At 42.8% G+C, this 22052-nt stretch overlaps 1 protein-coding gene across 1 annotated transcript in view; it reads right to left on the minus strand.

Moving 5' to 3' along the window:
- Positions 1-22052, minus strand: part of LOXHD1 (lipoxygenase homology PLAT domains 1) — a 101804-nt gene that overhangs the window by 65240 nt on the left and 14512 nt on the right. The window contains exons 3-4 of the mRNA XM_073343459.2: positions 10464-10587; positions 2394-2602 (exon numbers count right to left, since the gene is read on the minus strand). Coding sequence (XP_073199560.2) covers positions 2394-2602; positions 10464-10587 — 333 coding nt within the window. The remainder of the gene's footprint in view (positions 1-2393; positions 2603-10463; positions 10588-22052) is intronic.

The following is a 22052-nucleotide window of genomic DNA, read 5'->3' on the forward strand; positions in this document are numbered from 1 at the left end:
AGAATCAAGTCTGTGTACTTTTTCAGTTGTCTTAACAAACACTTCTCGTCCTCTTCACTTAATGATTCAGTATAAATGCCTTTATTAGTCAACTTCTGGATTGAAGTCTTTTTCAATGGACAGCTCTCTGATTGATCCAAAAGTTGGACTAATTTGAACTTCAGTCCCAGTGTATCTTCTATATTTTCCAAGATATTCAGTCTTTTTGGACTCTTGCAGAAAAAAGAATATAATGAAGACATTAAATATATAGCTTTTCTAATGTCTTTTGAAGAGTCTGCAGCTTGTACTAGTGCTAGTTGGAGTAGATGGCCTCTGCAGTGTGTATAGGAGAGACTAGGGTTACACTTCTATCTGAGCAAAGCTTGTGCTCCACCATGTCTTCCACAGAAGTTTGCAGCTCCATCAAAAGCACAAGCAGCCATCTGTTTGGGGTCCAATTGACAAGCAGTTAACTCTTCTAAGATGCGGGTTGTCACAGATGCAGCCAATCTCTCTTCTATAACTTGAACATCTAGAAATGCATCTACTGGCCTACCACTGACATCAAGATAACGTACACAATGACTTAGTGCTTGATGATCATTTGCATTGGTGCATTCATAAGCCACATATGCAATTTTTTTGAATGTGGTGAGAGAGTTCTTCACTTTTTCAACTGTTGAGTCTTTCACTGTTGCACCACATGCGTCTAGCCAGTCAGTTGAGTTTCTTGCAGAAAGATAGTGAACATTTGCTGGTCTTGTTTGGAACCACTGTTCAACTTCAGAACAAGTGACAATGCACTTAACATTGGCCTCCAATCTATAGTGTGTGGTATCTCTTGCTTAAATAGAAAGTACGGTGCCATGGCCCGGTTTGTTCGCAAGAACTGTGTTGAGTAACAGCCTCATTATCACTCACTGGTGTTGTCCTTGGTCAGTGGAGACTCAGAGTTCAGAGGTGCTTTCACATGAGTTCACCTCCTAGGTGGGGGGCAAGAAGGCACCTTGCTCATTCCTCCAGCTGCTCACTGTTCGCTCTGGCCGCTGTTGTTCGTTGTGCCACCGTTCACTCCATCACTTTGTTGCCAATGGCCCTGCGCCGTCATCTTCTGCTGCCATCTGCCACTGTGACCTCTGCGAGTTGGTCTCTTGAGGTTCCACCCAGCTCTCAGTGATTTTAGCTGAGTTCTCAGTGGGGGAACCTCACTGTTAGTGCAGACTGGGCTGTCTCTTCCACAGAAACTCTGTCCCACAGCAGGTCTAAGCATTTAGTCCTGATTATCAGTGATTTCAGCTGTAGTGGTCACTTAACAAAACAAAGACTATCTATGGAGCCTAATCAGCTCTGTCTTTAAACAGTGGAGAGGGGCAGGTCTAATAGTACTTGTGACTCAGGCAGACCATCAAGCAAAACACCTGTCCCCACCCTCTCTCGTGATGCCCTCAATCAGCACAGGCTAAAGTACAGTGCTACTGCCCTTTACTCATACAATAAGAATAACAACATTTCTTTACCCCTCGCATTCAAATGATTTGTAACCCAACCCCAGCCAAAATCTATCACTTGGGCAACATAGCTCTGTTTGCTGGATACCTAGGTAGATTAGGTGTGAATGTAAATACAGTCTGGTCCTGAAGCCTTTCCCTCCAGCCCCCAGCTCATCACTAGCTGTCAGGGAGAGCTCATTTAGACTTTGCTTACAAATCATAATTTGAAATGATTAGGTTGGCCAACATCACGGAAATGAATGCACTGACATTGTCATAAACAGCTGTACAAGGAAGCTAGTCTACGTTCATACTTTTCAAATTTATTATACTTTTTCAGATACACGTATTTTATCATACACTGCATATGATTTTAAAGTGTGTATCAATGTTTCGATTTCAATTCACATTTCCAAACAATCACTACATTGGCAACACTGCATGTAACTAGTTCACAAAACTGGGGCGGGTGTTGGGGAAATTCAGGAGAGGGGGTAAACACCCCCATGGGGGGGGTGTAGGGAAATCCCTGGGCCTATTTTTACTGCACCTGTGGATAAATTATAACTGCACCAGATAAAAAAACAAATTTACTTTGAAGATGTTCAAACAACCGTCTTATGGAAGAGCAACTGTCATTTTATTAGAGATGGGACAAAACTGGGACATCAATATCAAAGGCATTTAAATTTTGCAGATTTTGAACCTGCCCTCTGAAGTCTTGGTTCTAAGTCTGATCCAAAACCAGAAGGGACTTATTTGCTGACTCTGGTTTGGGTGTAGTTGAAATCTTGTGAGAGAACAACTTGAGAGAACCCCATTTTCTATTCTGGATCCAAACACCTCCTCTTTTGGCCTTTTCTAACTATACTGAAGATAGGTGAAACATGCTCCAATGACCATTCTTTGTTCACACAGTACCTCCAATTTTTTGATCTCCCCAACATCTAATCCCATAACAGAGAACTTCTCCACGGAGCCATCAGCAAACTGTTTCTTTTCTTTCAGGAGATCCAGCCACATTCTGCCTGTCTGCACTTTCTGAGGACCCGTAATGATGATGTAAACTCGGCTCTCGGTGCTTGAATCATATTCTGTGCCAGTAGTGATGATGAGGTGATATGGAATCACTGCAAAGGACAAAGTTCCATTAATCAGAAAACGTGTACAGAGACGCAAGGGTACCAACATCTCAAGTGCCAATAGTCTAATCCTAAAAGGTGCGGAGTGCCTCCTGAGAGGTGTTGAGTAATCTCAATCTGTGAGATGCACATCACCTTGCAGGACTGGGCTATGAATGTGTGCTGGGAAATTTTCCCATATACACACACACAGGGCCAAATTCTGCCTTCACTTACCTCCCACGCAACCCATTCAGTTCCATAAGGTTACACAGGGTGCATTTCAGTGCAGAATTTTCCTGTGTAGACTAAGGGCCTGGTTTTGATTTACATTAAGGGACCTTAGTGTCAACAAGACTCAGGCCCTACATCATAAATAGGCCAGCAGACCAAAGAGTTCACACACTCATAGGATAACAAAGGCACAAAAAACTCTGTTAGCGCCAAGCCAAACAGAATCATTGACTGAACATCCCCAGTACCACTGTAGTTCCTCCTTGTTCTTTATTCAAGGATCACTTTGATACATGGGGCACTTTCAGGGCTCCAGTGTCCCTTTACATAGTCAAGGAAAACTATGAATGTTCTCATATTAAAGGTTAGACACTGAATAATATTTATACATTATATAATATATATTTGGGGAAAAAACCCTTCAGACCATAGCTTCGGAGCTTCCCTAGGTAGTTTTATAGTGGTTTTGAAACATTTCAGCTCAGCTGTTAGTAAGGAAGAGCTGTTTCTCCAGTGACAGGCTGCTTTTCAAGTGGTTTCCAAGAGCCCATTTGGGTACGTCTGTTCGGCGATGAAGAGAAAGATGATGAATACACCTATGACTTCTCAGAACATTTCACGCCAAGCTGTACAACATGTTCACAACAAAATATGTTCAAAACTCTGTGAAATGTACCTCAGCACAAACTCCAAACTTGGCCGAGGTTAATCAACAGATTGTTTTTTTGGGGGAGAGGGGAGGGAGGTGGCATTATCTGACTAAAATATGATGATATAGATCATTGTTGCAACCACTGTTATATTTTTGCAACAAATCTTGTACAAAATGTGGCATGTAAGATGTCTATGAAAAGGTTATGATTTTCTGGTTATGATTATGCTATCTGTATGCATGTATCATTTTTGTATTTGAAGTTATAAGTATTGGCTCAATACCTGGATTTCAAATGTTTGCCCCTGGGGTAATGCCCACAAGTAGGTAGCCAGCACATCTTGGAGGGACTATTCAAATTGAGTGGCCCATCAAAAGAACATTTAACTGACAATGGACCATGGGAGATGCCCATCTACACTTAATGGAATTTCCTGCTGTGAGTAAGCAAAATGCATGGACATATAGCTTGCCTATGTGACTCCAGACTCCATCTTGTTGCTGTAATTTTCCACAGTGAGAACAATGGGATTCCCTCCACATGGCAAAAGCTATAAAAGGCCCTGGAAATAGCTCCATTTTGCCTCTGTCTTGCTCAAACCTCTGGACTATGGACTTATACTAATGGAAGCATTCTAACCAAGGGACTGAGGTCCTTCCAATGATTTGGAAGCAACCAGAGACTTAACAAGCCAGCAGTTTATTCCATCACTGCTACAAGCTTGAACCAAGAACTTTGCAATTGGCGTATGTATTTGATTCCTTTAACCAGTTTTAACTCTCGCCTTTCTTTCTTTCATTTTATGATTAAACCTTTCGATTTTAGATACTAAAGGATTGGCATCAGTGTGATTTTTGGGTAATATCTAAGTCATATATTGACCTGGGTGTGTGGCCAGTCCTTTGGGATCAGAAGAACCTTTTATTTGATGAGACTGGTTGTAAAGAACCACTCATCTTTAAATCCAGTGATTTTGGTGGTGACATAAGAACTGAAATGCCCAAGGAAACTGCTTTTATGACTTCTTGGTAGCCAGTGCAGTGAAACAGAAGTTTATTTTTGTTGCTGGTTTGGTATATTTCATGGAATAACCACCACCAGTTTTAGGTTGTGTTTCCCCTGTTTCTCAGCAGTTTGTCCTGAAGTTGGCATCCTCAGTTGTGACCCACTGAGACCCAGTTACAGGGAGCAAGGCTCACAAATCTTTTGAGTAACACTTAGCCGAGGTTCAAGTGATTCTGGACTGATTTAAGGTTTCCATATTTTCATTAATGACTTGGATAATCGAGTAGAGAGTAGGTTTATAAAATTTGCAGGTGATACCAAGATGGGAGGGATTAAGCACTTTGGAGGACAGGATTAGAATTCAAAATGACCTTGACAAATTGGAGAATTCGTCTGAAGTCAACAAGATTACATTCAATAAAGACTAGTGCAATGTACTTCATTTAGGCAGGAAAAATCAAATACACAACTACGAAATGGGGAATAACTGACTAGGTGGCTGTACTGCTGAAAAGGATCTGGGGGTTACAGTGGATTACATACTGAATATGAGTCAACAATGCGGAAAAAAGGCTAATATCATTCCGAGGTGTATTAACAGGAGTGCTGTATGTAAGACACAGGAGGTAATAGTCCCACTCTATTCGGCACTTGTGAGGCCTCAGCTGGAGTATTGTGTCCAGTTCTGGGTGCCACGCCTCAGGAAATTGTGGACAAATTGGAGAGAGTCCCATGGAGAGCAACAAAAATGATAAAAGATTTAGAAATCCTGACCTATAAGGAAAGTTTTAAAAAAATTAGGCATGTTTTGTCTTGAAAAAAGAAGACTGAGAGGGGACCTGAGAACAGTCTTCAAATCTACTAAGGCCTGCTATGCAGAGGACCGTGATCCATTGCTGTCCATGTCCACTGAAGGTAGGACAAGAAGCAATGTGCTTAATCTGTAGCAAGGGAGATTTAGGTTAGATATTAGAAAAAACTTTCTAACCATAAAGGGTAGTTAAGCTCTGGAACAGGCTTCCAAGGAAAGCTGTGGAATCCCCATCACTGAGGTTTTTAAAAACAGGTTGGACAAACCCTTCTCAAGGATGGTCTAGGTTTCTTGGCCCTGCTACAATACAAGGGGCGGGACTGGATGACTTTTGGAGGTCCCTTCCAGCACTACATTTCTATGATTCTAGCACAGTGGTGTTGATCAAGTTTTTGCTTTTGGTTTGAACTTGAAACTTACACCAGGGCATGACTTCATGCAAATTAAATCTGCTCTTTCCTCTGTGAGCTGAAACCAATGAGTTTCATACAACCCCAATTTCAGGCTTCTGAAATTGACTGTAACAGCACAGAAGTGAATTAAACATTAGGCAAGAATTATTCTACACTATACAGTACCAATTATGCTTAATTGTGCACATCAGTGTAATGAGCGTGCAATGAATTCACTGTAGTACAATTGTTTAAGCAATGCAATGATGGCACCTCTTCATTGAAAAGATCACAATGTGGGTTACATACATTTGACACACACCACAAGACATGTCAAGCTGTAGCCTCCCACCTTAATTAAAGAGTATTCTGAATTCCTTTTGGAGAGTGCTTCCACTGGAAGACCATTTCATTCTGTCATCCTGTGGTAGGTTAAAATGGCTTTCTTCATACAATTACTGCTAATACTATATAGAACTTAAATAGCATGCTCCATTCAAAGAACTCAAAGCACTTTACAAGCATTAAATCTGACAGCACACGTGAGCTAGGAAAGTATTATCACCCCCCATTTTACATACGGATAAGCTGAGAGTTGTTAAGGCCCAGATTTTTAAAGGTACTTAAGCATTGCTGTGCTCAGCGTTGCAACGCCAAACTGATATAAGAGCCTAGGTTTCCTTTTTTACAAGTGATTTAGGCTCCCAGAAGCCTAAATCGCATTGACTGTTCATGGGATTTTGTCTCTTAAGTGCCTATATCCTTTTTGAAAATGAGATTTAAGCTCCTAAATCAGTTAGGTGTTGTAACACTGAGCACAGCACATGCTTAAAAACCTTTAAGAATCTGGGCCTCAGTGACCTGCCCAAGGGTATCCAATGAGTTAAGCAGAGGCATTCTGGCTTGCAATCCTGTGCCCTGACCACTACAAAATAACGTCTTTGTTTGTTCCTCTGGGGCATGGGACAACCTCTCTCGTTTATTGGGGACGTGGTACTTCTCCAGGTATTGAAAGTACTGGAGGCCTAAAAGTTGCTATACCTGCAAAAGAACACGGAAACCATTACAGTTCCATTAGCGATGGTGCCGAATGGAAGACATTGAGATTTTACACGTGATTTGGGAAGTTCCATGGAATGCCCAGATGATGGATGCAAGGCAGTTATTCATTCCTCCGCTGAGGAAGCAGTATCAGAAGGAAGGTGCGAATTACAGAATGACCTCACTTATTTCTCATTGCAGCACTGTCACAGGAAGGCTGGCTCTTTAAGGCCAGGCTCAGCCTTGCCTATGACCCTCCCAGCTGAACTTCCTGGGACTTGGCTAGAGAGCTGAGGCACGGAAGACATGGCAAGAGGCAGACAGCCAGTTGGAGGCACTGGAGACGAGGATCCTTGCAGCACTGCACCCGGATACAAGGGCGTGCTACAGGTGGTGAGTACACCTCCTTCACGAGCACAACACTGGATCTGCTCATCCTGGAATGAGTGCAGAACAAGAGGAAGATCTGAGTGGCACCAAGACAAGTAGGTTACAGGGTGGGTTGGGCAACATAAACTCAGATTCATAACCTAAGCCTGAAAATGGAAAAAGCAAGAGAGGAGAACCAGTAACACTAGCCGTGGTTTTTTGGCTGTTAAATGCTGCATGTTTGTACAGATGCCACGGTGACCAGGTGCTTTATAAACACAGAGCAAAATACTGTCAGGGCCCATGCATACTGAGATCATGAAGGTGCATAAATGGCCCCCCAATATACCCCATTTTAAAAGCAGCTGGTTTACAATTATGCTCCATAATCAATGCTTTCACTTTCTTAAAAAATTAAGTCTCTAGGCTTTGTCATTGGGAAGAGAGCCTTTAAAGACAGAGAGGCAGATACGCTGGAGGGTAGGGATAGGATACAGAGGGCCCTAGACAAATTGGAGGATTGGGCCAAAAGAAATCTGATGAGGTTCAACAAGGACAAGTGCAGAGTCCTGCACTTAGGATGGAAGAATCCCATGCACCGCTACAGGCTGGGGACCGACTGGCTAAGCAGTGGTTCTGCAGAAAAGGACCTAGGGGTTACAGTGGATGAGAAGCTGGATATGAGTCAGCGGTGTGCCCTTGTTGCCAAGAAGGCTAAAGGCATACTGGCCTGCATTAGTAGGAGCATTGTCAGCAGATTGAGGGAAGTGATTATTCCCCCCTATTCAGCACTGGTGAGGCCACACCTGGAGAATTGCATCCAGTTTTGGGCCCTCCGCTACAGAAAGGATGTGGACAAATTGGAGAGAGTCCAGCAGAGGACAACGGAAATGATTAAGGGGCTGGGGAACATGATTTATTAGGAGAGGCTGAGAGAACTGGGCTTATTTAGTCTGCAGAAGAGTAAGGGGATTTGATAGCAGCCTTCAACTACCTGAAGGGGGGTTCCAAAGAGGATGGAACTCGGCTGTTCTCAGTGGTGACAGAAGACAGAACAAGAAGCAATGGTCTCAAGTTGCAGTGGGGGAGGTCTAGGTTGGATATTAGGAAACACTATTTCACTAGAAGGGTGGTGAAGCACTGGAATGCGTTACCTAGGGAGGTGGTGGAATCTCCTTCCTTAGAGGTTTTTAACGCCCGGCTTGACAAAGCCTTGGCTGGGATGATTTAGTTGGTGTTGGTCCTGCTTTGAGCAGGGGATTGGACTAGATGACCTCCTGAGGTCTCTCCAACCCTAATATTCTATGATTCTATGAAATCACCAGCCTGCCAGCTTCTGCAATGCAGCTACGCATTGCAGGAGCAAAATCTGTAGCACACTGAAAATCTGGGGGCAGATTAAAATAAATGAATTGAAAATCAAATTAACTAAACACTGCCATTCATACTGTACTGACTGTGCCGTGCAGGGAGGGGTCTTGAATGGGATAAGAGTAGCGGGTGGCAAACAGTGCCACAGAATTTCAGGGCCCACAGAGTTTAATTTAGATCTAATGTGCCACATAGGACATGAGGCCTCAGAAGGGAGAGAGCGAGAGCTGGGAAGAGCATCTGATACAAGCAGCAAGTAAAAGTCTTCACTGGAAATCGATCCTCTAACCCATACAGAAGAGGCTGTTACTTGGTGATAACACATCTTACATACATATAGCCCCTTTCATGGCAAAGGATCTCAAAGAGCTTTGCATACTTGAATGCACAAACTATATATGCCTTGTACAACTTCTTCCACCAATACTGTCCCTCCCAGAAAGTTGCCTTTCCTCTCCCCCTCTCAAATCCTTGGTGTCCGGAAGGTGAGGGTGGAGGAGGGAACTGGTGCATGATTCTGTGTGTCTGGGAGGTGGCTGTCTTCCCAAAAAGCCCTGTCCATCTAAGGGGCTACCTTCCTGTCTCAAATCCTGTGAGTCTAGACGATTGGCTGCTCCCCCTTGATTGGCTACAAGTCTAGTGGAGGTGTTGCCCTTCTCACAACCATCTAGACATGCCTGCTATTATACCCCAGGAGGGCCAGTGACTGCCTGGGTTTTCCTTCATTCTTGTATTATCCTAGCACTCAGGGGTATTGAGGCCACTGGTCCCTGCGCCAGTAGGTGCTAAGTGGACTATGTGAGGTTCCCCGTGCCCTGGTCACCCATCCAAGATCAGGGCATTATACTTAGATATCAAGGTGACATTGGCTGGAAGGAGGCTCCATGTGCCTGGGATGAAATCTTCTTCTGAGTTTTGCACAAAGCCAATCACACAATTAGTGCTTAACAAATGATAACAAACAATATACGCAGGGATCACTTTGCCCACAACCAAATGCACACATAGAATCATAGAATCATAGAATATCAGGGTTGGAAGGGACCTCAGGAGGTCATCTAGTCCAACCCCCTGCTCAAAAGCAGGACCCATCCCCAATTAAATCATCCCAGCCAGGGCTTTGTCAAGCCTGACCTTAAAAAAACTTCTAAGGAAGGAGATTCCACCACCTCCCTAGGCAACGCATGAAACACAGCAGCTGTTTAGCAGCTGACAGTAATATTACACTGCAGATTAGGAAAGGGGAAGTGAGAACCCTTTTCCAAATTAAAATGCAGGGGGGATTTTAAGGAGTCAGAATGCAGTTGCGTGAGCTGGAATTTGTCCAGGATATCAATGTTAACACCCCAACTCTTACAAGAGAGTCATGGGATTTTTAATGCCCACCAAGAGTCTCGTGCAAAAGACAGCACTTTCAGCAACACCATGAGAAAGTATTGAGTCAACACAGACTTGACGAAAAGAGCACCCCCTACGAACCAGTCACACTGCTTCCTAAGGAGCTCTGGGTTTGTGTTAGAAGTCCCCCGTGCAGGTTTCACCTCAGGGTGGTTGTGGAGAGGGTGTTCTTGGAGAATCTATCTAGTTATGTGCTCATGTCACACAAAACACGTTGCTTGTAGAATTTGTTTTCACAGGAGATGAAGGACTCAATCCCCGGGCTCTAGCGCTATATAACCTAGATTTAGGCGGGAGGGAAAGAAGAAGTCTGGAAGTATAGGAAGTGCCTTTTACTGTGCAGGATTATTCAGTTGCTATGGTGAAGACCACTATAGAAATAGCAATACACAAACAGATCCAAGCACCGATCCAGCCTGATTCTGCTGAGTTTATGAGATCCCATAGGATCACAGCCCCAGGGGGTACAGCTGCAGGATGACCAGAACAATTTACCTTTCTGCCCCACTTTGGTCTTCACCACTATAAACACATGGCCCAAAGAACTCAAATCAAGAACACACACGTGCATCCAGACACACACACAGTTCTCTTACATGAGCCTTCCTGGGCAGACCCGTTCAAGCTGAGTTTCTTCTTATTCTTCACATTTGCATTTCTATCTTGGCTCTTCAGGCTGAGAGATGAGCCACCCAGGCTGTTCCGTTCACCATCATAGCTCTAATTAGAACACACACATGTGAAGGTAACCAGGTTCAGTGCTCACTGCACTGCCAGCTGTTCCTATATGCCTCAAACAACATAACATGAAATCCCTCTATCTCTCCATGTAGTTTTTGCTGAGTACAGCTCTCATGAGCATGACTCCTCATCATTTATTACAGCTCATCCATTTACTTTACTGTAATGACCTTACCTCCACCATTTCCATGAGTGCTACTGTCATAACCATACATTCCTCCTTACCTGTAAGGGGTTAAGAAGCTCAAATAACCTGGTTGGCACCTGACCAAAAGGACCAATGGGGAAAGAAAATACTTTCAAATCTTGGCGGGGGGTTGGGGCGGGGAGGCTTTGTTTTGTGTGCTCTCTCGGGAAGCAGAGAAGCATCAGGTCAGAAAACTCCTTCTCCTATAAACCATCCTAAAAGTCTCTCATATTACAAAAATTGTAAGTAAAAGCCAGGCAAGGTGTGTCTTTTGTTCTGCTAGTGAATTTTTCCTTTGTTGGAGGGAGGTTTATTCCTGTTTTTTGTAACGTTGAAACGAAGCCTAGAAGGAAGTTCTGCTGTGTTTTTGAATCGTTTGTTACCCTGTAAAATTATTTTCCATCCTGATTTTACAGAGGTGATTTTTACCTTTTTTTTTTAAATAAAATCCTTCTTTTTAGAACCTGACTGATTTCTCTATTGTCCTAAGACCCAGGGTTTGGGTCTATGATCACTTTGTAACCAATTGGTTAGGATATTATTCTCAAGCCTCCCCAGGAAAGGGGGTATAAGGGCTTGGGAGGATATTTTGGGGGAATAGGAATTCCAAGTGGTCCTTTCCCTGATTCTTTGTTAAATCACTTGGTGGTGGCAGCATACCCTCCAAGGGCAAAGAATTTGTGCCTTGGGGAAGTTTTAACCTAGGCTGGTAGAAATAAGCATAGGGGGTCTTTCATGCGGGTCCCCACATCTGTACCCTAGAGTTCAGAGTGGGGAGGGAACCCTGACAGCTACAATGAAGGCCACTGGCATGCGCTTAATGTACATAACAAAGATGTGTTGTGACTTGGCTAGACAGCATGTGAGAGCAATGACCACAGGCAAGGTAGACAGGTAGAGTAGCTGCAGATTTGCTGAACAAGACATACACTGTAGCTGTTGGACTAGTTGATCCACACTACACAAAAGTCAAAGGTCAAACAAAAGCTACAAAGCTGAATAATCCTAAATGTCAAAGCTATTATATTTTTAGAACAGTTATTGAAGATGGGTTTTGTGTCATAGCCCAGTTAACATGAGAATACTTCCCCACAACCATTTCATTTTTTTATCTAATTGATTTTGAAAAGGAATTAATATGAGCAATTTGGTGGGTGTGACCACAAGAACTCAGAGGACTCTTTGCTGGGAACTGTAATTATATTAGATGCAAGGCACCAGGATCATCCCTGCTTACCTCTCTGGGACTATACCTGGGATGAGTTTGGATAATTTTAGTAGTAACTTTCAATTAAAATGTAACTATGTTTTGTAAAGCAAACCCCTTAAACACAACAGACGTTAATCAGCTGCAGTGCTGTGCCTTCCTGTGTAAAGGCAAGAAGCACCTATTAACTTAATCCTGTTTGCTAATTTTAATTAATACATGTACTTTGAATTCTAATTAGCTGTATTAGACTGATTAAACAATACATACGGAGCCTTTCCAGGCGCTGGTAAGAGGACATTTTACTGCATATTTTTAGTGCTGATGAAAGGTGCTGCCCTATTCGATGATTAGGATTGATGGGTGGAGAGGCAGGGGCCGTGAAACCTGGAATTTTGGCTTGATAACTCCAGAGAGAGAAATCTATTACTTATCCGCTGGGTAGGGACAGCGCAGGCAGCAACAGTGCAGAATTCTCTACCCAGCCCTGCCAGTGCACTTGGCTCCTGATCTGAAGAGGGTAAGTCTCCACTAACCATTCAGTCCTTGGCCTCTCCACTGAGACTGCAAACAAAAGAAGTCAGTGATGGAGGACCAGAGAGAGAACCATCAATTCATTTTACGTAGGCCAAAACACAACCTTCAGGGGGTAACATGGTCAGGCCACTCATGAGCTGTGCTGGACTGCAACCAGATGAAAGGCCATGCATCTCATTTTTATTAGCAGCAACGTGATAGTGCTCAGAAGCCTGGGTCAGGATCACTGCGCTAGCTGTTGTTACTGTACCTGTTCATAAAGTGTCCGCTCTATCCTTTTGTCCTCCTTCTTTGTAGAAAGCCAGCGCTCACACAGAAAGAGGTACAATTCTTCTGTGGTTTCATCCAGAATCTCTACTTTTTCCAGGTACCAGTCAGCATTCAGCATGGTGTTGTCATGACGAATCTTGATCTTGTATATAATGCCCAGGTCCACGGCCTGTATTGTGAACTTATCCTCCTACAGGATGTTTAATAGCAATAGTTTCTCTCAATGGACAATAGCTAATGTATACAATGGAGTACAATGCATGTGTAAACCCAGCCTTACTGGACAGTAATTGATTAAAAGCTGCAGCAGAGTTGTCTGTAAAAGATTCTGTGTCCATTAAAACTGTCCTGAGAGGGAGAGGTTTAAAGTGCAGTTGTGCTGTGAACATGACTATGTAAAAACTCACCCTCTTACTCAAAGGGAATAGATGTGTTGAGCACTTGGAGCTGGTATCTGCTGACTTTAGTGTCAAAAGTAAAATTTTACTGTTTACTGCTGTTAGCTCACCAAGGACAACAGAGCTAAGAGAAAGTGAGCTGGATTCTCCTCTGGTTAACACAACAACTGAACTGTTAACTACATTTCAATTGCAGCTCCAAATTCTGCCATCATTTATACCTGGTGCAACACACTGGAGACAATGGAGAAAATTCTGCACTTGGTTATTATGCATATGCAATTGCTAGTGAAATTAGCAGGAAAGAAACTCGCTTGACTCTCAGGGTATGCCTACACTACAAAGAAAAACCCACGGCATCGAGTTTTAGAGAACAGGCCAATTATCTTGGGCTCACGAGGCTCAGGCTGCGGCCGGGGCTAAACATAGCAGTGCAGACATTCCCACTTGGGCTGGAGCTGGACTTTAAAACCCAGTGAGCAGGGAAAGTCACAGAGCCCAGGCTCCAGCCCGAACATGAACATCTATACTGCTATTTTTAGTCCCACGGCCTGAGCCTACAAGCCCAAGTTGATTGGCCCAGGCTCTGTGACTTGGTGGGTGGGTTTTCTTTGCAGTGTAGACATACCCTCAGATATAATATGGAGTCTGCAGGGCTGGCTGTTGGTAACTTTTAAATTGAGCACACTGATCTGGAAATCATGGAGTGACAAACATGGAACAACCTAGTGCCATTTTTACATCACTTCTCACAGTAGAATCACACGTTAAGAGCTTACAAAAAGCTGTCGTAAGATGATGCCCCAATATTAATTATAATACACATTATAGTCAGATTCACCAAAGCTGCCCCCCTTTTAGGAGATACAAATCAACTCAAGGGATGGTAACCATGCCCTCAATTATTGGTGCTTCCAATGCTTAATTTGTAATGAAAGAGGTGCCGGGCTCAAGCAATTGGTTTACTTTCATAACGGATGCAGCAAGCCCACAGGTGCCGGGGCTATGAACCGCCAAGCCAAGAGGTGCCCAGGCTTAGCCCTGGCAAAAATTAAGCACTGAATACTTCCAGTTTTGCAGCTGAAATATAGGAGGCTTGGTATGGGCCAGACTGGCCCTATCTCACTGATTCCAAGCAAAGAAAGATCTTGTCCATCTTAGGGATTGCTATAGAGCCTATCATTGTAGTACATAAATACCAACATTAAATTGAAAATGTAATGTTTTAAGAGGTAATAAATATGATCCATCAGTTCTGACCATCCTTGCAGACTGGTACTTCCCATTAGGGAAGAGCAGTTACAACATTTGTTCATCGCTTTGCTTAAGGCCTGCAATTGGAAAATGTTATCAATCAGTTTCATCTTTACCTGTGCTCTTTCAAACTTGTTGGAGTTAGTTTCAGACTTGCTGAGTTTTCTCTCCCCGGTGTCCCCGAGGTCTCCATATATAGTCAGGAAAACATTTGCATCTGTCCCAGCGCCATAGATATTGCCAGTGAACACAGTTATCTTGTATGTATGAACTATATAAAGAAACAGATATCTAAATATATGATTTGGGAGCAGATGGATTCTCAGGGCCTAATCTTATATGCTGAGGGCAGTGTAAGAGGTGCTGAGCTCCCATGAACTTCCACCTAGTTAATGTCTCTACAGTGCCTTGACACAAAACGTGCAATTAAAGATGCTAAGTATCCTTATTATTACTGACTTCATCTAATGTCAATGGGAGTTGAGTGAATGCAGCGTCTTTCATGATTAGGATTCAGGATCTGCTCTCCACTGCATATGAGAGGGTTAAGTGGTCTGGAGTTGTGGATTCTTAATATTCTATCCTCCACAAACAAGCTCTAGGGATTTCAATGGGAAATTTCCACCAGAGTTAATGGGACTTACCCGTATAAATTCCCGGCACTGAAAGAAGAGGGCAGACTCCAGAATCTTGTTGCTCGGACAATATTTAATTAAAGACATGTTGGAGTTTTACTGTTTAAGTATGTTCTTTGTTGAGCTCACTCAACAGTGATCCAATGAAATCTCATAACAATCTTTAGTAATGTGCTTTTCTAATGTGTTAAATGCAGCTATTTCCATGTATCTGGTTCGCCCCATTTACATGAGGGGAACAAACAGTGACTGAAAGAATGTTCCCTGGAAAAGCAAATAGCAGCTAACAGATTTTTACTCACATTAGTGCCATGTAAACCCCAAAGAGAGTCTCACTGGCAGCTTTCCATGCTACTCCCACACGATTCAAAAATGAGAAGGAGAAAAAGCTGTACTTTTTATTGGAGGCACAGAAACTTGGGGTATGGAGACTTACCATGTTTGATGGTGGGATACTTTGTGTACATTAATAGCTTCACAGATAAGGTGTGGGTTTTTTTGCTTTTATTAGAGTCCTTTCACACTTAGCTCTCAGAATAATACAGGGGCTGTTCCACCTTCCATTGTAATAGGTGGAAAGACTCCCTGTGGTTGCAGTGGGAGCCGGATCAGGTTCATTTAGCTCTGAAAATAATTTCACTTTTCCTGCTTTGCAATTTCACTAATTTCACTTTTCCTGCTTTGTTTTTTCACTAACCACAGAGAGCATTATGCTGCAGTAGGTGCCATAACAAAAGATATTCTGATGGCTTGTGGTTATCAAAGATACTTTGGCATTCTTCATCAGAGTAGAGGTGTTAACTCTGGCATGCTGGCCAAATTCCAATTTGGGTAGTTAATTACAATGTACCTACTTAAATTTCACCTGCAGTTTCAACTGAATAAAGTACTTTTCTGACATTATGTCCTAAACTGTTGTGCAGCATTGCTATACTCAGTTAAACTGTGGTGTTCCAGCCAAGAAATAACTGCACTTTAATAGGTTTCAGAGTAGCAGCCGTGTTAGTCTGTATCCGCAAAAAGAACAGGAGGACTTGTGGCACTTTAGAGACTAATAGAAAAGCTTCAAAACCAGACTCCAACGAGAAACTGCTGAGCTTGAATTAATATGCAAAACTAGATACCATTAACTTGGGTTTGAATAGAGACTGGGAGTGGCTGGGTCATTACACATATTGAATCTATTTCCCTATGTTAAGTATCCTCCTCACACCTTCTTGTCAACTGTCTAAATGGGCCATCTTGATTATCATTACAGAAGTTTTTTTCACCTGCTGATTATAGCTCATCTTAATTAATTAGCCTCTTACAGTTTATATGGCAACTTCCACCTTCTCTGAATGTATATATATATACCTTCTTACCATATGTTCCATTCTATGCATTTGATGAAGTGGGCTGTAGCCCATGAAAGCTCATGCTCTAATAAATTTGTTAGTCTCTAAGGTGCCACAAGTACTCCTGTTCTTTTTGCATTTTAATAATGAGTGCAGTGGTCCCAACATATGTTCTGCATAATCAGTTTATTAAATTTGATTCTTTGCATATCATTTCAGTAGCTCTGCAGGACAAAATGCACGACTATAGCGAAGGAATCTGTTATTTTTTATTATTTATATTGGGCTAGTGCCCAAAATCAGCTGTAAAAACAATTCAGAAAACACAGTCCCTGACTCAAAGAACTTAATATTCTAAGGCTTTGTCTTCACTAGAAAAAACATGTTCTTACCTGGTGTTAGTTAACATCTGGTAACTAACACGAGGTAAAATCCTAATGAAGACAAGGCAGTTTGTAATTGTAATAGGAGTTAGCAGGTTCAGGTAAACCCCAGGCTCCTGTCTAGTCCTCACTTTGACCTGCTAGCTCATCTTATAACTATAAAAGGCCTTAGGGGGGTGCATAAATTATGTACACTGACAGAATGGCATAGTTAGGGCCCTACCAAATTCGCGGTCCATTTTGGCCAATTTCAGTCATAGGATTTTAAAAATCGTACATTTCACAATTGCAGCAATTAAAATTGGAAATGTCATGGTGTTGTAACTGTAGGGGTCCTGACGCAAAAAGGAGTTCTGTGCATGGGGGGGGGGTCGCAAATTTTTTTTAAGGGGGGGTTGCAGTACAGCTACCTTTACTTCTGTGCTGCTGCTGGCAGCGGCGCTGCCTTCAGAGCTGAGCAACTGGAGGGCGGCGGCTGCTGGCTGGGAGCCCAGCTCTGAAGGCAGAGCTGCCACCAGCTGCAGCACAGAAGTAAGAATGGCCTGGTGTGGGATTGCTAGGGGGTCGCGGTACTGCCACCCTTACTTCTGCCCTGCTGCTGGCAGGATGCTGCCTTCAGAGCTGGGAGCCCAGCTAACAGCCGCTGCTCTCTGGCTGCCCAGTTCTGAAGGCAGCGCAGAAGTAAGGGTGGCAATACCGCGACCCCCCTAGCATAACCTTGCGACACCGCCCCCCTCTTCCCCCCGCAACTCCCTTTTGGGTCAGGATCTGCGATTTGAGAAACACTGGTCTCCCCCTGTGAAATCTGCGTAGTATAGGGTAAAAACACACAAAAGGTCAGTGACACATTTTTCATGGCTGTGAATTTGGTAGGGCCCTAGGCATAGTGTAAATACAAATCAGGCTGAGAAAGAGAATAAGAAATACTGGACTAGATGATTTCCATGGTTGAATCGTCCTCTTACCTGGTACTTGAACCCTGAAAGAAGATGGCAAGCAATACTGGCAGTTGGATTCAATTAGCTCCAATCAGAATATGAGAGGGGTAAGAATCTCTCTCTAGGGCAGAGGTAACTAAGGGTTGGGTCAGGGAGGTCTTGCAGAGAAATCCTTAGCAACAGCCAAGTTTGAGGGAGAAGTTGAGGCTGAAATTTATATTGTGTGGTTACTATTTATGTTAGAAAGCCAAATACCAGGAAGAGTGTAAATCCAGATGTTGCATAGCATTCGTCTTCTCTGTTCACAGTAGGATAGGAACTCAACCTACTTACAGAGGGATCTGAATAAGGAGTGGGTAGCTGTCCTGCAGACCAGGTCTGGGAGGGTGTTATGTACCTAAGGGGCAGTGTGGAAGAAAGTGCAAAGACAATCATGGAAAAAAGCTACAAATGGGGCATCAAGGCTGGTCAGTGGAGCAGAACGGTTGGAGGACAATACGACAGGAGATGAGGACAAATAACTAGAGATAACTAGTTGAGGACAAATGACTAGAGATAACTAGATGAGGACAAATAATTTGCAGGGCCTGGAAGACAAGATGTTGGAAACTTGTGTGTAAAGGAGAGCCAATAGAGAAATTCAAAGGATGTATGTGAGACACAATCAGAACAGCAGCCAGGGAAGATGATTGTAGCAGCTGTGTTTGTGAGGACTGGATGGGAAGCATGTTGGGCACCCAGGAGGCCAGAGAACGGGATGTTACAGTAATCCAGATGGGACATACTAGCTTTTTCATATAAAATATGGCAGTTTAAATGATTGATTTTTCACTCAATGGCCATAATTGCAAAGAAGCAACCTTTAGTAGCATGTATCTACCTGAACTACATATCCAAATGGCTTGTTCCAAAGGGACAAAATAATAAGTCAAGGTGTGGTGGAATTTTACTTACTTTCCAGTGGTTCTTCAACTTCCTGTTCTATCTGCTTTAGTGTCCCGTCTTTCAGGAGTTTTTCAGTAAAGATATCAGATGGTACAAGTTCTCTTACAATCTCGCCATCATCTTCAGATTTTGCAAGCCACCTTTGACATGGAAATGTGATTGTTTCCGAACCCTGGTGTAATATGACAAAGACATATTCTTTTTTAGAGGGAGAACTAGTTAGTTGCTTCTCAGCCATTGGACACAGCCACTGATTGGCAAGCACAGTGAATTCCAGTATGTGTGTATGCACAGATTAAAAACTGTGTTAAGTGCAACAACCAGACAATGCGAGTATGCAATGAAGCAGAACAAAGTATACTTTTAGGTAATAAAACCCTTTCTATTATTCAGTATCAAAAGCTAAACTGCACTCAAATGAGACTAACCAAAGCAGTAAATAATGCAGAGTACACTACTCCACTAGTTAACAGGGGATTGACTATATAATCCAATAGGTATTCTCCCTCTCTAATTTCAGTGGGTTCAGTGCCTGATCCTGAAAACCATTATTACCAGTAGTATCCTCTCACTGAAGACGTTTGTGAATATGGATTTGCAGGATCCTGCAACCCTTTATCAGTCCTTATTCAGACAATACTTTCCTTGAAGTCAGTAGTTTTGCTTGAGTACATACTCCAGGATTTTGCTGAAGTGCAAACTTCATGATTTTTCCCAATAAAATACTAATACTCAAGCACTCTCAAGCCATTTCCCATGAGTACTTTAAGAAAAAAAGGGAAATAATTTTTTCCTTTGTTTCGACTTTACTTTAGGAGAAACAAGCATGATTTTTGTCCTATCAAGGAAGAAATGAAAACAGTGGAACAGCAAATAAAATCTATGAGATCACTTGCTAAGGAGAAGTAACAGGCTTCTTCAAGGCCTTCAAAATGTTATTTAACCAGGGTAACTCTGTATGAACTGGACATAAATCTTCATGTAAACTGCAGATCCCATAAGTGTGAACAGAACAAAGTTAACTTCCAGACCACCCACAAACTACACAGCATAAAGGAAGAAAAAGCTTTTGAATGTGTAACTGCCTTGACTCCATCTCAAATGGGATCCTCATCCAGGTCTTCAGGTCTTTTCACCTTGACTATTGCAGCTCCATGCTGTTGTCTTTCAAACAGCTATGTGCCATTGTCTGTCATGTAACATTTATACACAATTATATCGATGGTACTTATATGTCCCCCCGCAATTGTTAATGTATCTATCCTCACAACACCTCTCTGAGGTAGGACAGTGCTATTCTGATCCACCTGCTTAAGATCACACAGGAAGATTGTGGCAGAGCTGGGACTTGAACCAAAATCACTGGAGTTGCAAGCTAGTGCCCTAACCACCGGACTACCCTTCCTCTCTGTAGGGCCATCTCGAATCTATATTCAAATGACTCCACAAGCATTCCCACTCATTTAAAGATCCTGTGTAGCATAGTGCTCCCTGTTTCTGAAACCCTCCATGGACTTGCTTCTGTCTGATAGCAGAGTCTTGAGCCTCTGATCTCAATTACCCTCTTCCTTGCATAGACTAATTAGCCTTTCTGGGACTCAGATAAGTTGTTCACCAAACATAACAGTAATTTCCTCGGTTTGGTAGAGCTCCTTGGGAAATACGATGATGTCATGTGTGAGCACCTATGGCAACTAGTTCGTAAAGAAGCTATGAATCATTACTGCTGCAAAACAATTCAATACAAATTGATTGACCTTATGGCAAAGAAGGGGCTTGATAACATATTGATGCAGCTCGCAAAGTGAAGTACTACACCGTAATAGTGGATTGCTCTCCCGACATTAGTCATAATGAAAAGATGTCATTTACAGTAAGATTTATTGATGACAAGGATAGCTGTATCCAAGTAAAGGAACATTTTATCTGTTTCCGGTCTGTGTACGATGCTACTGGAAAAGGCCTAAGAAAACTCTTTATGAATGTTTTGAATGAGAGTAAAATAAAGCTTCAGGACTGCCATGGCCAAGGCAACTACAATGGTGTAAACATGAAGGGAAGAAACAGTGTTGTCCAGGCAAGGATCCTTGTGCTGAATCCAAGAGTTTTCTTTATGCCTTGTGGCTGCAAGTCACTCAACCTGGTTGTCAGGACCAGTGTCATCTGCTTCAGATTCAGTATCTCTCTTTGAAGTACTGCAAAGGAGATACATCCTGTTTTCAGCATCAACTATCAGGTGGAAGATCCTCATGGACAATGTTACAAATCTGACCAGGAAGCTGCTAAGTGACACTTTCTCGGAGATCCTCATTGACAGTATAAAGCCAGTGAGGTATCAAGTAACTGAGGTTTATGACACCCTGATGGAACTGCCACAGTCAAGTAAAGTCAAAGCTGGAATCCAACAGGAGGCGCAAAGCCTGGCAAACCAGATCATTGACTTCAAATTTCTGGTCTCAGTTGTGGTTTGGCACAATATCCTGTTCCAACCAAATGTTGTAAGCCAGGCATTACAAACTCCATCAATGGACATCGTGACCGCTACTACTTTAATGAGAAGCTGCCGTGATTTCACTGTGGCCCACAGAGACAATGGATTTGAAAATGTCATCACTGCTGCCAAAGAAATGGCCGAAAACTTAGGAGTTGAGCTTGTCTTCAAGGAAACTCGTATTCATTGGAAGAAGAGACAGTTTGGTTATGAGAGCAGAGATGAGGTGATGGGAAGCTTAGAAGACAAATTCAAAAGGGAGTTTTTTTGCTCACTCATTGACTCTGCTCGAGTGTCCATCAAAGAAAGGTTTGGACAAATGAAGCACTACGAAAAGATTGGAGAGGGGGGTTCCTGTGATCTTAGTAAGCTGCCAGCAGACAGGAAAACACTCTTGAACAATTATACGGACCTTCACTGGACGCTGACACATGGAGAATGTTTGGACCTCAATGATAAAGACCTCTATGTCAAATTGGACGACCTCTGTCACATTTTGCCATACGGGAAGCACTCTCCACTTCAAATTTTCCAATTTATTCATGAGGCAGCGCTCAAGGACACTTTTGCTAATGTGTGGATAGCTTTGAGGACTCTGCTCACGCTGCCTGTCACAGTCATGAGTGGTGAGCACAGCTTTTCCAAGCTCAGGCTCATTAAAACGTATCTTTGATCGATGATGGCCAATGATGCACTGACATTGCTTGCTATTTGATTGCTTGAAAATGCCATTGGGCAGTCTTTGGATCTCTCCGACGATGTGCTACAGTTCACGAGGACAAAGGTGAGAAAAGTGACCTTTTGAACTAATGGACTAGGGTTAACATTCTAAAGTTGTCACCTACTGTAACCTACTGTAACA

Source organism: Lepidochelys kempii, chromosome 5 (assembly GCF_965140285.1).
Source record: "Lepidochelys kempii isolate rLepKem1 chromosome 5, rLepKem1.hap1, whole genome shotgun sequence".
Taxonomy (NCBI): Eukaryota; Metazoa; Chordata; order Testudines; family Cheloniidae; genus Lepidochelys; species Lepidochelys kempii.